The 14,567-nt window shown below is 39.5% G+C and overlaps 1 protein-coding gene across 1 annotated transcript in view; it reads left to right on the forward strand.

The window, feature by feature from the left end:
- vav2 (vav 2 guanine nucleotide exchange factor) overlaps positions 1–14,567 on the forward strand; it is a 188,650-nt gene that overhangs the window by 143,566 nt on the left and 30,517 nt on the right. The window contains exons 6-9 of the mRNA XM_030742155.1: positions 7,437–7,542; positions 9,512–9,610; positions 12,642–12,710; positions 14,215–14,315. Of these exons, the coding sequence (XP_030598015.1) occupies positions 7,437–7,542; positions 9,512–9,610; positions 12,642–12,710; positions 14,215–14,315 (375 nt within the window). The remainder of the gene's footprint in view (positions 1–7,436; positions 7,543–9,511; positions 9,611–12,641; positions 12,711–14,214; positions 14,316–14,567) is intronic.

Here is a 14,567-nt window from a genome sequence, read left to right on the forward strand (position 1 = left end):
ATCATCCAGGTTTAGGCTTGGCTGCCTCTATTCCTCCTTCAGTGACGGGTTGCCTGGATTGGTGCATATTAGGTGGGTTGGTGGGTTTTTCTTTGTGGGAAAGATGCGCACAGATTCGGCAGCGGTGACAGGAAGCCGCTCGACTCAGATTAATGGAAAATAATTAGTTAAGGGCTCTGAGATGGGTGTCATTCATCACAGAATGACAGGAAAGAGGAGAATGGGTTATAGAAAGGCAAGCATGCGAGCTATAGATATATGCCCACTGAATACATAATTGTGATGTTCTTTAGAGTCCTCTCATGCAAGAGAAGAGAAGTGCCAGCCAAAAAGGGCGAGTAATGAATGAAATTCCAAATATGTAGTCCTGAAAACTTGGAACATTTTTTTTTACCATGGAAAATAAGCTAAAAAGAAAAGAAAAAAAAAGAATCAAACAGAACGTACTGATACAGGCTCCTTTCTTTTTTTCTTTATTTCCCCATTGTGTATCCTTTTAGTTAGAGCTGGGGTTTTCAAGTAGTGAGACACAGAGGGAGAGTCAAGGTGCACAGATACAGTGTGAGGTGAAAAGGACAGCATGGATGCAGGCTTTCTAAAAATAACACAGTTTGCCGGCAGATTGGCACTCAAATTGTACTCCTTATCTAGTACAGAGCAAAGAACAATGGCAGAGATTAAAAAAAAAACGCCACCCAAGTGCAACAGCTTGCAGCAGGAAAACACACCGTTATGCACGGCAGCAGCTTTTTGTAGCATCTAATTACCATTAGTAATGAGCGGCCTGCAAAGCTAATTGCAAATCAATTATTTGCAATTATTTTTTTGAGCAATAAATTTTCTATATCAATATATGTAAGCGGAGCAGCACAGTGGCTCGGGTTCAAATCCACCTTGGCGTGTTCATCCCGTGTTTGTGTGGGTTTTCTCCGGGTACTCCGGTTTCCTCCCACAGTCCACAGACATGCAGTTAGTGGGGTTGGGTTAATTGGTGATTCTAAATTGCCCATAGCTGTGACTGTGAGTGTGACTGGTTGTCTGTCTCTCCGTGTTAGCCCTGTGACAGGCTAGTCTACAGGGTGTACCCTGCCTCTTGCCCTATGACAGCTGGGATAGATTTCTCTTGGCACATTCTTCCTTATAAATGCCAATTCCATGTGAGAGTAAAGCTTTATGCTTGTTTATTTATTTATTTGTTTTTTTTTTTTTTTACTCATAAATCATGTATGCATCCTACACTAAAACTTCTAAGAGAATTTATTTATTTATTTTTTATAAGTCTTTTTCAGTAGTGGTTCACCTGTCCATCCATGGTGTGTCATAAGAAAAAAAAATTGCTAGTAATAATTCTGAATGCTTTTAATGGTGCCAGTTTGCCTCCACAGAGCAGTATCAGAACATTAGTTGCAAAACATACAGTGTGATTTAATCAAAAAATAATGACATTTAAAAACCTGTGGAATAATGACATGGGTCCCATGGAACAGATAAATGTTTCTTCTATATTAAAAATATATATATATATATATATATATATATATATATATATATATATATATATATATATATATATATATATACATTGAAGCTTATTCACTGGTCCCAACATTTACTGTGTTTTTAAATCCAGCAGAAAAGTGGTTAAAACAGTCGTCCACATTTTATCTTGCTCTTCTTCTCACTCTCATAAATCCATCTGCACACCATCCAGGCTGCTGAAATTACTCTTGAAAGATGCAGTGGTTTTAGCAACAATAGTCACAGAAGCTCCATTATGAGACTTGCTAACTTCTGCACTAGTGTCTTGTCTTTAACTTTGAACCTCGAATACGCCCTCTCTCTCTCTCTCTCTCCCTCCCCACTGATGGGTTTTAGCCTCTGTAACCATGGCAGCAGGTTGACTTAAACCCCCACCCCTGCCCTTCGAAATGGTCAGTGGTGTTGTAACACTTTGCTCTTTGTGTAACCTGTAGGTGCAGAGGGCTGGGTCTTATTAAATTAATCATGCTGCTCTCCAGTGCGGCTGCTCTTGACCTTTTCCAGTGAACATCTATGCATTTAGTTTCACCAATGGACACGCGCATAATTGATTCATCAGCATGTCCTTCACTTAATACAGTTGGACACACCTGCACATAGGCCACGCTAGCAATAACCTTGCTCTCAGAGGCTTATTAATTAGTCTGAAATATTGATGCACACGTGATTTACGATGAGTGCATGACTGAACTGCGAGAGTAAGAGAGAGGACAGCGATAATCTTCCCACAGTAATAATTTTTATGGATGTAAAACTATTCTGTGCAACAAGCATCCCAGTGGAGGAAAATAGTGCAATGGCAGGACATATGGTGCCATAAAAACAGCATGTAGGAAATAAAACTGCAATATTGTCATCAAAAAATATTAAGTGTGGAGAAGAAAAGCTGTGTGGATAAAGGAAACAGAAACAATACAGCAAACAATAGAAATCAATAAAACTGCATCATTAAGTTTGTTGGGTGCTAACTGCTTTTGAGTGAAGCCTGTAAAAATGGATTTTGACTTGAGGTTTAAAAACGGAGATAATGTCGGCTGAGATGAGACGGCCACTCTGGCAGCTCGTTTAATGATAATTCTAATTCATAAGATCAGTTGTCAAAGATTTTGCAGATGATAGGGGTGCCTCTGAACACAGTGAGTATGGAAAAGAACATTCTGGATGGCTGAAGCTGTTTTTACACATGGATTCCACGTTACCCTTTCTTACAGATATCACACAAGAAGAGAGGAAGCTCACATTAGACGCATTCTAACTACTGGAAATACTGCGTGAGAGGACTGCCTGGGCAGAGTGAGGCGGCAAGACACGTGATGCCCACTCACCTGCTACGAATCCACGATTACCTGAGCTGTGCTCGATGTCTCAAAAAGTTCAGGGCTGCAGTGCCCGTGTGAAAATGACGTGTCATTTTAGAGGTTTAGTAGAGGACAGTTTGTCGCAGGATGACTTCCATATTTACAATACTGTGGCACAAGAATCCATGTCAAGTGATACTTTAAGCTGTCATTATGGGCTAGCCTAGAAATGTTTAGTGCAAATGAGTGGGATGGAGGTGCTCTGATAGGTGTACTTATGGTTTAGTTGGATATGATGGTTTGGTTTGCATCCTGCTGGACTATATCTTTTTCCAGAAGTATATGATTCAGATAGAGGCCAGCCTCTGTCCTAATTGAGGTCTCGCAGGTTAATATGTTAAACTTTGTACTTCTTCCCTCTGGCTTCCTAAAGTCAAGTCTTCACATTGTTGAACTGAGAGTTTTTCCCATCTGGAATGACTCCATCCTGGAATTGACAAACCATGAAATCGGGGTGGATCGGGCACAGTCGCCAAGGGACTCTTCCTCCGCGAAAGGAACACATAGATTTCCATTCCGAAGCATGCACTGTCACAAGCCCTTTGTGTCACTCTTTTGCAGTTTATTTTGCTCCATTAATCCCTCGGGCAGGTTGACATGAAAAGTCAATAACATGGATTGGGGCTCAGTTAAGGCATTTTTTTTTTTTTTTTTTTTACTGCAAGGTATTAACTAACTTAGCGTCCCTAAATTAATCTGTATTACCAGATGCCCATTCATTTCTAAATGGATATAGGCAGTGATTATCATATAATTATGTAGTCCAAAGAAAAATAATACTTTATTTAAGTATTTATAGAAATCATATTTCCATCTTTACAAACAGAGCACTAGTAATTCATATGCACTGCTGCCTTTTTCTAAAGGGTGCAGCAGTGATTCCGCTAAGATTATCAGAATCAGTGCCACCAGAGGGTGGTGACACCAGGTGGTTGATCAGTTTGTCCCGTCAAAAAAGATTTCTATATTGCCAAGAATGCTTTATATACATTTCCAAAGTATATTGTTGTCTCTATGATACAGTATTTCTTTTCCCTGTGCATAAACACACTATAAAAATGCAGTGAAGGTGCTGTAACTGGGCACATTTGTGGGCCTGAGCCTTAAGAAAAGCTCCAAGTTCCATTTATGGTACCTTGCCCCCCCCACTTATGCTACCCTCGATAGTATATGTGCAGATTCTAAAGGCTCTTTGTTTTTTTCCCGTTACCCACTGAGCTAAACCAGTGGCACATTTGTTTTGATTTTCAGCTACACAAATACAGTTTGGTTGCTGTGGTATGGAGGGATGATTTTGGAGCTCCTGACACAGCATTTTACAGCAGCAGCAAAGAAAATTAACTTATATTAAAAAACAACAACAAAAAAGTACTTTAATTGAATATATAAAGCAGCCAACCTTCAGAGACATGTGCTAAGTAACACAGATATGATGAGTCATGTTCAACACCCCCCCCATCCTCTAATGTTAACTCTATGTCATTGAAGGCTGGAAGCACAGTACAGCAGGCCAATTGCATGCAAGCACACTAGACAGCCTCTGTCACTGTGTAATCAGAGAGAAAATCAGACCTAATTTGCTAGTCCTTAGGTCCTCCAGTTCCACTCCTTAATGTGCAAGCACACATAAATGCATTTTAATGATTTCTTAAATATAAAGAAATAAACCATAAAATTATCATATGACATTCGTCCTCAACTGGATAGAAATATGTCCCTCTGTTTTCTTGCTCTTTCTCTTTCTAACAATTTGCATGTGCACACATACATACACACACAGATTTCAGAGTACATTACACTGACTATATTGAACAGCGACATGATTAAAACCACCTGCTTGTTATTGGGTGCATTGCTTGTTATTGGCCCAAAATGGTTCAGACAGGCCCACCTGGACATTTGCAGCCAGTGCTTGACGTGCTGTGTGTTGTGAGGTAGGGTCTCTGTGGATTGCACCCCCCCCCCCCCCCCCCCCCCCCCCCCCCCCGGCTTCTCAGTTTCATTAAGATTTGCAGTTTGGAGGCTGGATCAATCCCTCTGACTATTTGTTGTGTTCCTCGAGCAGTTTGTGAGCAGAGTTTGCGGTGTCCTGTGTAAAATCACAATAGCAGCATCCTGCCCCAGGGGGAGTGGATGTGCTTGTTCTTCAGCAGTGGTGCATTTCAAAGGAACATGCACATGAATGCCAGCACCCAAAATTTCCCAGCAGAACAATGCACTGTAAAGCGGTGATATTATGGACATGACAACTGTTGTAAAGTGACTCTTTCCCAATGATATCAGTAAGATTTTTAGATTTTTGTAAATAAGAAAGAGGGGAAATTATTTAAATGGAAGCAGCACCCAAAGAAGCTTTCAAACCAGTTAGGGATCTATTGCATCAGTTACTCATTTATCATTAACAAGAACATGCATATATTTTGAACTAACCTACTACAAATGATTAAACAGTGGTAAACTAAACAGAGATAAAGAAGCTAATAGTTCCAGTAAACCAAACATTGACTAATAGATTAAAAACTACCCAAATGCTACATTTTACCTGTTAGATCTCTTAACAAGCAGTGTTCAAGTAACTGCACTACACCTCCCTCTTACAGTATAAGGCTGTTTCTGAGTAATTAAACAAAAAGAAGTGATTTATCCGCTTTGCTACAACACATCCACGTCTTTGGAGAGTACTGCTTTCTCAAAGTTCAGAGAAGAGATACTGAAGGGACAGCATCAGGTGGCCATTGTCCTCCCACGCATCCTTCTCAGTATTCAACATGAGCCACTTTTCCTTAATGAAGAAAGAAGGAGCATGGTGCTGATAGTGAACCAAGTCACCTCAATTAAAACTTCAAACAAATATGAGCACCAGCATCACGGTAAAACTGAATATTTGATTGAGGGCATTCCTCTCGTCCTTCTGTTGCGCTCCCCTGACAGATCCTCTGCTCCGACTGAGTGAAAGCAGGGATGCCATTGATGGCAGGTGAAGAAGGTCAGACTTGGCCACATCACGATGGATGGAATCCACCAACCTATAAGCAACAATTTTTTTTAGACCTGTGCCAGTAAATCCTGTTTTCAAATATGCATGAATTAATAACTCACGTGCAAGTCTGACAAAATAACCAATTTCACTGATCTTAAAGGGGAATTATGATTTTTCTGGTCTGAATCTGGTTATTTTGGTATAATAGCGACCAGGTTTTGGCCCCCATTAGTCAGGTCGGGGAGAAGTTTGTGCTTCAAGAATGCACAAACAGGCAGGTCTATGTGCCAGGGATTACACGAGGATACATTTGGAGGATGAAACCCTCTTCTCGCTTGGTCCCACTCGGAGAGGTCAGCGTACAAAACAACATCCCCTGAGCTGGTGTTCAGCTCAAGGACATTCAAGGAAGAAAGGGCGGATGCTTGCTGAGTTTGAACGTTAGGCCTCCTTTTCCTGTGTCTGTCAAGGCTGCAAAGACTGGGATCTGTGACAAAGATGGAGGCGGAAGGTACATTTGCATGCTGGTGTTGCCACGTTGCGTCACTGATGCGTCCCGCTTATCAACGCTGACAGAAACTGGAGTTGCAGCACTGAGCGTGACTTACAGATCATAGAAGCAATTAAGATATTTGTTTCATTTCGTGACTAAATTTGTGTCTCTTTTGGGAGTCAGCCCTCGATCAAAGCCACACACATACTTTTAGATTTATATGATGTTTGCTATGAATAAATGTCCATATAATTTCCTTAGAAATCATGAGTATCAATAATAAAAGTTTGCACATAGTACAGGAATTAATAGCTTTTCCAGCATGCTCTAACTGTACTAATTGTCCAAAATGTAAAAGAATTGTCTTTGCCAGTGCAATTCGCTGAATCTATGGCAACTTAATACAAGAGCTTTACACTCCCTCTGTCTGGATACAACTTAGGTGAATGGAATTTTGTTTAAATAAGCAGGCAAGTTCAAACAATTGTCCTCCATTATTTAGAAGGCAGCTCTACCGTTATTTATTTACAGTATTTAATCATTTATTTCCCTTTTGTGACTTAAAGCTCCCTTCTTATTAACTGCATCGACGTGGGCCCTTTGCCAAAGTGTTTTCCTGCTGTGGGATCCCTGCCGCCTCAATAAGTTTCCCAAACAATAATTGCTTATACGGAGCAGGGGGAGACACAGTTTTGGCTCACAGAGTATGAGAATCTTTCCCAGGAGATCCTCCTCTCCACAGTAACTGTCGGTGCTCTGCTGGCTGCTTGCCTAATTAAAGGTCAGTAAGCTAGCTGGGTGCCAAAGCAACATAAATACATTAAAGGGAAATGCCACTTCATAACTTAGTGTGGAGCTTTCTGAACACTGAGTTCTGTGTTCCCTTGCCTGGATCACTAGTATCCATCAGGCATTGCTTGTTAAGGATAACACACTGGTTCAACTGCCCGGTGCCTTTTAGCTCTCAAAGAAGTTTGACTTTCAAGTGTGAGAAAACGCTTATTTCTCATTTGATTTGTGTGGTTAGATATACCTGATCAACTAAAGTACATGTGTTTTTCCCAAGTGAGCATGACTTGGGTGAGGATGACATCTATGACTGTGTGCCATGCGAGGACGATGGGGATGATATCTATGAGGACATCATTAAGGTGGAAGTACGACAACCCATGGTGAGAACTATGCATCAGTCTCTGCCCCGTTTTATTATTCGGGATTTTTTCCCCCCCACTTACTGATGATTGTGTCAGGTGTTTTTTTGTTTTGCTTTGTTTTTTTTTAATTAATATATATACAAACATGATACATGAAGGTCTATGACTAAAGCATTGCATTTTCAATAAAAATGTGCAGACTCTTTGGACAAATTTTCTTTTGCATGATTTCATTTTCCCATAACAGATTGCATTACATGAATGCAATGAATAAATAACGCTAGAGGAAACACCCCCACTCACTTTTAACTAGCTTTAGATTATTTCTGTGGTCAGCGTTGTCACTGCCATACGGTATCTGCATGACGTATCTCTAAACCCACTTGTAGCTCGTCTCTTTCATAATCAGTGACAGATTTTTACTTCTGACTTGCTTTGCTTTCCTCATGCTGCAGATCAGATACATGCAGGTGAGTGCCACTGTGCTTGTGACTCACAACACCCTGTCAGCAAATTCCCCCCACCACCTTATTTAAAACCAACTCCTAGCATACCAAGAGAAAGAACTGCAAATTAAGTTACTGACTGTTGGACCGGTAGTGGCCGATACCCGATCTGGTTCAGTCTGACTCAGAGCTCGTGACTTCAGCTCTGTGACTGCAGCGTTAACTGACTTCAGCCAGCACCGCCAGCTGCCACACTAAAGCAAATAAACAATATCCTGCTGGCTTTGAACCCGACTTCTTGGATTGGTTGATCATGTGCTGGCCTAAAGCCTGGACTGGACTTGTATTTTTACATTGTCAGCGCCAGTTTTTGTATTACCAGCACTGGTTATCAACAGCCAGATCTACTCCAGATCCTACTTTCTTATTAAGTATGGAAACAAAGCCTATGTGTGTGGGTGTGTTTCGCCATGATCATCAGGGTGACTCACTTACAGTATATTATTCTTTCAACAAAGCATGCACATGTATACGTTTGAACACGGACCTCATAAGATGTGCCCTATGTAGAAGTTTGCATATTTTTCCCCATCTTAACCTGCTCCCTCACAGCATGCCTGCCTGCATTGTTTTTCCTTAACGAACTTGGATTCATATACATATGTGCACATATGTCTTGTTAAACTAACTAGCCCACACATACAGTGACTCATAAAAACTCATTATTCTTTCCTTTCTTGAAACTCATCACCATCTCATGTTATTCTTAGCCATGGCACGAACTGGAGAAACTCCTCAAGTCTGTGTTAATTTCTTTTTTTTATTAGTTCTAGCAAATTTGAAATTTGTGTGTGACATAATCATGTAGAATTTCCAAAAAAGTTTTTTTAATCCTGGCTGTGTTTGTACACAACAATCACCAAGACTTAGGTGTGTGTTTGGGGGCTTTTTTTGTGTATTTTTTTTCCTACTATATCAGCATTTTAAAATTGATTTCATAAGTGTGGGAAAATCGTAGGCTACATAGAAAAAAAAAGATCTGGATGATGAGGAGCAGATTATTCCAGTAACAGAAAGCACAGCTGACTGTACGTTGTGTAAACTGTCAAATAAAGTCTAAATTCATTTAGTCAGTATTTCATTATGTTTATATAGTAAATGAGTTTATATGCAAATTGACTAAAGAGGATTGTATTGGAAGGCTGCACTGCATTATCTCGTGCTGATAATGCAAGTTGACGGCCTTGATGGATTACACAACACAAACACTTTGTCACACTATAGTTGGCAATTCATAAAAACAGCCACCACCTGTAATAGTAGTAGGGATGTATTAAAATGTCTTTAAAAATGTTTAAGCACAGGTTGCAGGTTGATATAAAGTTTTGCAGAATTTGCCCAAAACATATTAAAACATCTTTAAATTGCTGTTATTTTAGCCTTTAATGTACTCTAAATATATCAACGTGATAAATAATCCTACTAAATGGTCCCGCTAAGTAATTGTCCTCACTCAATAATCTATGTGATTCTCACTGCAGAAAATGGGAATGACAGAAGATGACAAGAGAAACTGCTGCTTAGTGGAGATCCAAGAAACTGAAGCCAAGTACTACAAGACTTTGGAGGACATTGAGAAGGTGAGTTTTCACACACATGTGAGTGTTACAACTCCACTTGAGTTTGTGATAACCACGTAATACTCAACTTTCCTTTGTCACTTCTTTGTTGCTGGCTCAGACCTGTGGGCAGGGTCACAGCATGGAAATGTCAGATACATCAGGGTACAAATGCCATGAAAGTCAATTATTATCGGCTCGCCTCCCCAAGGAAGACACTGATCCCCGGGCCTTTAAGTAAATAAATAATGAAATAATTAATCCTAAAATTTGTTTATGTGCACACTTCTACACCCACCTTGAAGCCTATTGATTCTTCGTATGACATTGCATTGCAGTTTATCATTGGCGATTGTTCTTACTCACCATTGTATTTTGTGTGAAAAAGGGCAAAGGTCCTCTGCAGCAAAAGGAAGAGAGCAGCAGTGTGTGATGTTTATTTAAAAGGCTGTGATGCAAAGATTGCCTGGTTACATCTGCTCTTTGATTAAATTTAAACCCAGTAATTATATCAGGTCATAGGACATATTAACATTAGCTGTTAGTTTAATGAGCTACAAAAAAAAAAAAAAAAAAGAAGCTATATGCACTGATTTCATCCAGTTGCCGTCAATATGTATGGAGGAGGTCAGGAGAGAGGTACAACAGTGAGTCTGCTGCATTTTGTACAACCCCAATTCCAATAAAGTTGGAATACGATGATTTGCAAATCCTTTTCAACCTATATACACTACAAGGACAAGATGTTTAATGTTCAAAATGATAAACTTTGTTTTTTGCAAATATTCTCTAATTTTGAATTTGAGGCCTGCAACATTGCATCATTCCAAAAGAGTTGGGACAGAAGCTTTAGGTGGAATTCTTTCCCCATTCCTGCTTGATGTACATCTTCAGTTTCTTAACAGTCTGGGGTTTTTGTTTTCGTATTTTGTGCTTCATAACGCGCCACACATTTTCAATGGGAGACACTTCTGGACCAGTCTAGTACCTGATGTACTAGACTGGCCTGCCTGCAGTACCTGATGTACATGTTTACCACTGTGCAACACAGTGGTAAACATGCCCCTGTCCCAACTCTTTTGGAATGTGTTGCAGGCATCAAAGTCAAAATTAGTGAATATTTGCAAAAAAAACAATAAAGTTTATCTGTTTGAACATTAAATACTTTGTCCTTGTAGTGTATTCAATTGAATATAGGTTGAAACGGATTTGAATATCATCGTATAATGTTTTTATTTATGTTTCGCACAACGTCCCAACTTCATTGGAATTGTGGTTGTAAAACAGGATGGAGGCTCTGCCATGGTTTGGAGATGCAGTTCAGCCAGTGGTGTTGGGGATATTGTCAAAATTAAATTGAATCATAAATGCAGAAAAGTACCATCAAATTTTGATCCACCACACAATACCACCTGGAAAGCATCTGATTGGCAACAGATTAATTTTTCAGATCCCAAACACACTGCCAGTGCTGTTAAAGCATACCTTGACAGAAAAACACACAATGGCCTCCACAGAGTCCAGACGTGTTGAATCAGTGTAGGATCATTTTGACAAAGAAAGGCAACAAAGGCAGCCAACTTCTAAAGAAGAGCTTTGAATGTCCTTCACGAAGCCTGTCAAATATTCCTGAAAACTACTTAAAAATTACAAGGAAACTTAACTGACAGAGTTCCACGTATGTTGAAGTTATTCTTCAACATACGTGGTGGGTCATACAAAATATTAACTTTCAAGTTCAGTGGAGTTGTATAGACTTTGTTTTTGCCTTATATACTGTATTTTCCATTTATGTTCACGTGTTTCAGTAAATCAATGAACCTATTTCCCATTTTCTTAGCAAAATATAAAGAAACGAGGGGTGACTCAAGACTTTTGCACAGTGCTGCTGTGTGTCTTTGTCTGTTTACTCCTCTTTCTACTCATAAACTGTTTTTTTTGTATGCAGGTCTCACTTGTAAAATATATCTCATGTTTAAATAACATGTTTAAATAAAAGATTCAATAATAAGAATAAAAATGAATAAAGTTAGCAGATGTAACATTATTTTTTATAAAAGCTAGAAACAGCCTTGCCTCTCACTGTTCACCCTGCTGACACAGTTTCTTTAATTGAGTTACCAGATTCTCATCATTCATTTTTATGTAAATGTAGCACAAAATTAATATTAGCTTATTAAGGAATGACATTCAGGCGTTCTCCCAATTATCCAGGACAAAGGTCAGTTACTGTTTGTGCAGTTTGCTGGTGTAGAGACGAGCTTTAGCACAGGAAACATAGCATATGAAAAGTAATGTGATTACTCTTTTGAGTGAATAAAAAAAAAAAGAAAATAAAGAAAGGCTTCTGTGTAAAACAGCAAATTCTCCACGCTCGAAGGCTCAGATCCTCACACGCTCATTCGAGCTCTCTCAGTGTGATAATAAACCATCGCCGAGATCGGTGCTGCTAACACATCAGTTTCAGCGTTGACAGATTTCATTCACGATTTCATGGAGCGCCACAAATCATCTGCTCCGCTAATTTCATTAAAGTAAATGTGTATCCTGTGTTTCCCACAGCAGACCAGCACAAGTCTAAATTGGAATAAATAACCTTCTTATGATCAGAGGACTCGTTCAGCTTAATTGAGTTGGGGTTAATAAACCCAGTCATCTTTGCGTTGCTTCTTAGTTGATCTATTTGTTATCATTATGATGATGAAATGTGACAACCATAAAGGAGCGTTAGAGAAATAACAAGCATATTTTTCCTCTCTAAGCATAAGTGTGCATCATAAACAACAGCTGTATATATTTATGACGCACTTAGCCACCCAAAATGACTTTTTATGACATATTCAGGTACTGATTTTTATTTTAATTTTTTTAATTTTTAGATCATTTTCACAGATTTGCTGAAAGCTTTGACAGAACTGTTCACACGAGAGAAAAAAAAAAAGGCAGTTACAGTGTTTGCCTGTAAAGAAGAAATTTGTGGCTGTTCAAAAAAGAAAAAAAAGTCACTGATTTTCCTCTTCTTTTTTTTTTTACTTCTTTTCTTTCCTCCAAGAATTACATGATCCCGCTGAGGCAAGTCTTGAGTCCACAGGACATGGAGGCTATCTTTGTGAACCTGGAGGTGAGTAACCACTCTGGCAGACAACATAATTTCAGTGCGGCACACCTGGATGCGTTTCACACCAAGCGGATAACTCCAGAATGATAGGATCTGTTGTTTACATTTATTGTATATTAGGGGTGCAAAGCTGCGAAAATTCATGCTTTGTTTTGGGCTGAGTTTGCTGTCACTGCTCCGCGTTTTCATCGGGGCCGCAGTCGAAAACATTCAACATCCCCATCGAGAAAACATACCTCACTGGTGTAAAATACTACAATGCAACTCTGCACTACATGCGGTACAGAGTTGCATTCAATTATGTTAATGAGTCACACTGTTGTGCTGATCTGTGACAAACAAAGCAGCTGTAGTTTATTTGAGTCAATCCCACAATGAGTATTTACTGTTCATTTCGGCCCTGAACTGTAAATACTCACTGTGTGTTTGTTTTAATGTGTGTCAGAGGATTCTCAATCAAATACTTTATGACTAACATTTGCTAGAAACAACATTGTCCAGCTTCTCACAGCTTTATGAATTCTGGCTGAGAGCCGCAGCCTGCTTATGGAGTTTGGAAAGTAGCGCTGAAGTAGTGGTCTGATTGTGACTCGCTCGTTCAAGAAAAATGTTGAATAACCTTAGGTTGCAAAATGTATTAAATGCCCGTGATATGCTACAGTAAGCAAATGTTTAGCCCATCATTGTGAATAAAGTCTATACTGCTGATTTGCTGCACTCCTCTGCTCTCTTTTCAGGGGCATAGGAGGCACATAGACACACACACACACACAGTAAAATGGAGCAGATAAGCGATCAGTAACAGCAGTAAACAATTGTTCTCACCTTCTGAACTGAAATGAAACAGCAACACAAATTAGAATCATTACATAAATAACGAAGTTTAATACACAGAAGGATTGTGTTCTCCTCGTAAAGGATGCAGCAACTTCTTGACTATATCTTTAGATAAGAAAGACACATTAGCCAAGACTGTATTTTGACTGTTTTTACCTGAATCATGTAGTCTGTCGAATTAATTGAAGTTCAAAACCAATCAATCAGTCAGTCAATCAAGCAATCAATATTTGCATAGCACCTTTCCTGCAGGCTAGTGCAGTTCAAATGTTTCACACTACGACTCAATGAGCTGACAATAAGAAAAATGTAACCAAAATAAATTAATAAAAAAACAAAAAAACAAAAACATACTCCCACAGCCACGATCTACTAGGTTTACCTGTTCAACTGGTCATTATTGCAAGTATCAAACCAGCCAGACACACCAAAATTGGAGAAGTTATTGGAAAAGTTGTCTGGTCTGTTGCATAAACAACATGAACATGGCTCACTCAGTGTTTCAGACTAGTAATGGCAATAATTAATACCAAATTGATCTGTAGTTTAAATGCCACACCCTACCTGATTATTGTTGCTGACCTTTTACGACCACAGTGCACTCATGTTCTTATAATTCACCATGTCCCATAGAGCGCCCATCATAAACATCAATGCTGTTGTCTTTTAGGATGTGATCAAAGTCCACTTTGCCCTCCTGCGAGCCATTGAACTGAATGTGGTCAGTGGGGGAAGTGGCCTGGGGAAGATTTTCCTGGACTTCAAGGAAAGGTTGGTATCCATAGTGCAGTCCCCTCAGTTTACAGTCTGTAGTCTTGTACTTTATACCCCCCCTAAAAAAAAAAATCTGTGGGAATGATGAAAACTCCCCCCTGACCTCTCGTCCTGGCTCCCCCTTGCCGTAGCATTTGTGTTGGAAGTACACCCTGGTTGGGATTCGAACCCCCGACTTCCTGCTCTATAGACCGTAATGTTACCACTACACCATAGCCAGCTATCTGACAAAAATCATTATATGCATAA

Source organism: Archocentrus centrarchus, chromosome 12 (assembly GCF_007364275.1).
Source record: "Archocentrus centrarchus isolate MPI-CPG fArcCen1 chromosome 12, fArcCen1, whole genome shotgun sequence".
NCBI classification, from domain to species: domain Eukaryota; kingdom Metazoa; phylum Chordata; class Actinopteri; order Cichliformes; family Cichlidae; genus Archocentrus; species Archocentrus centrarchus.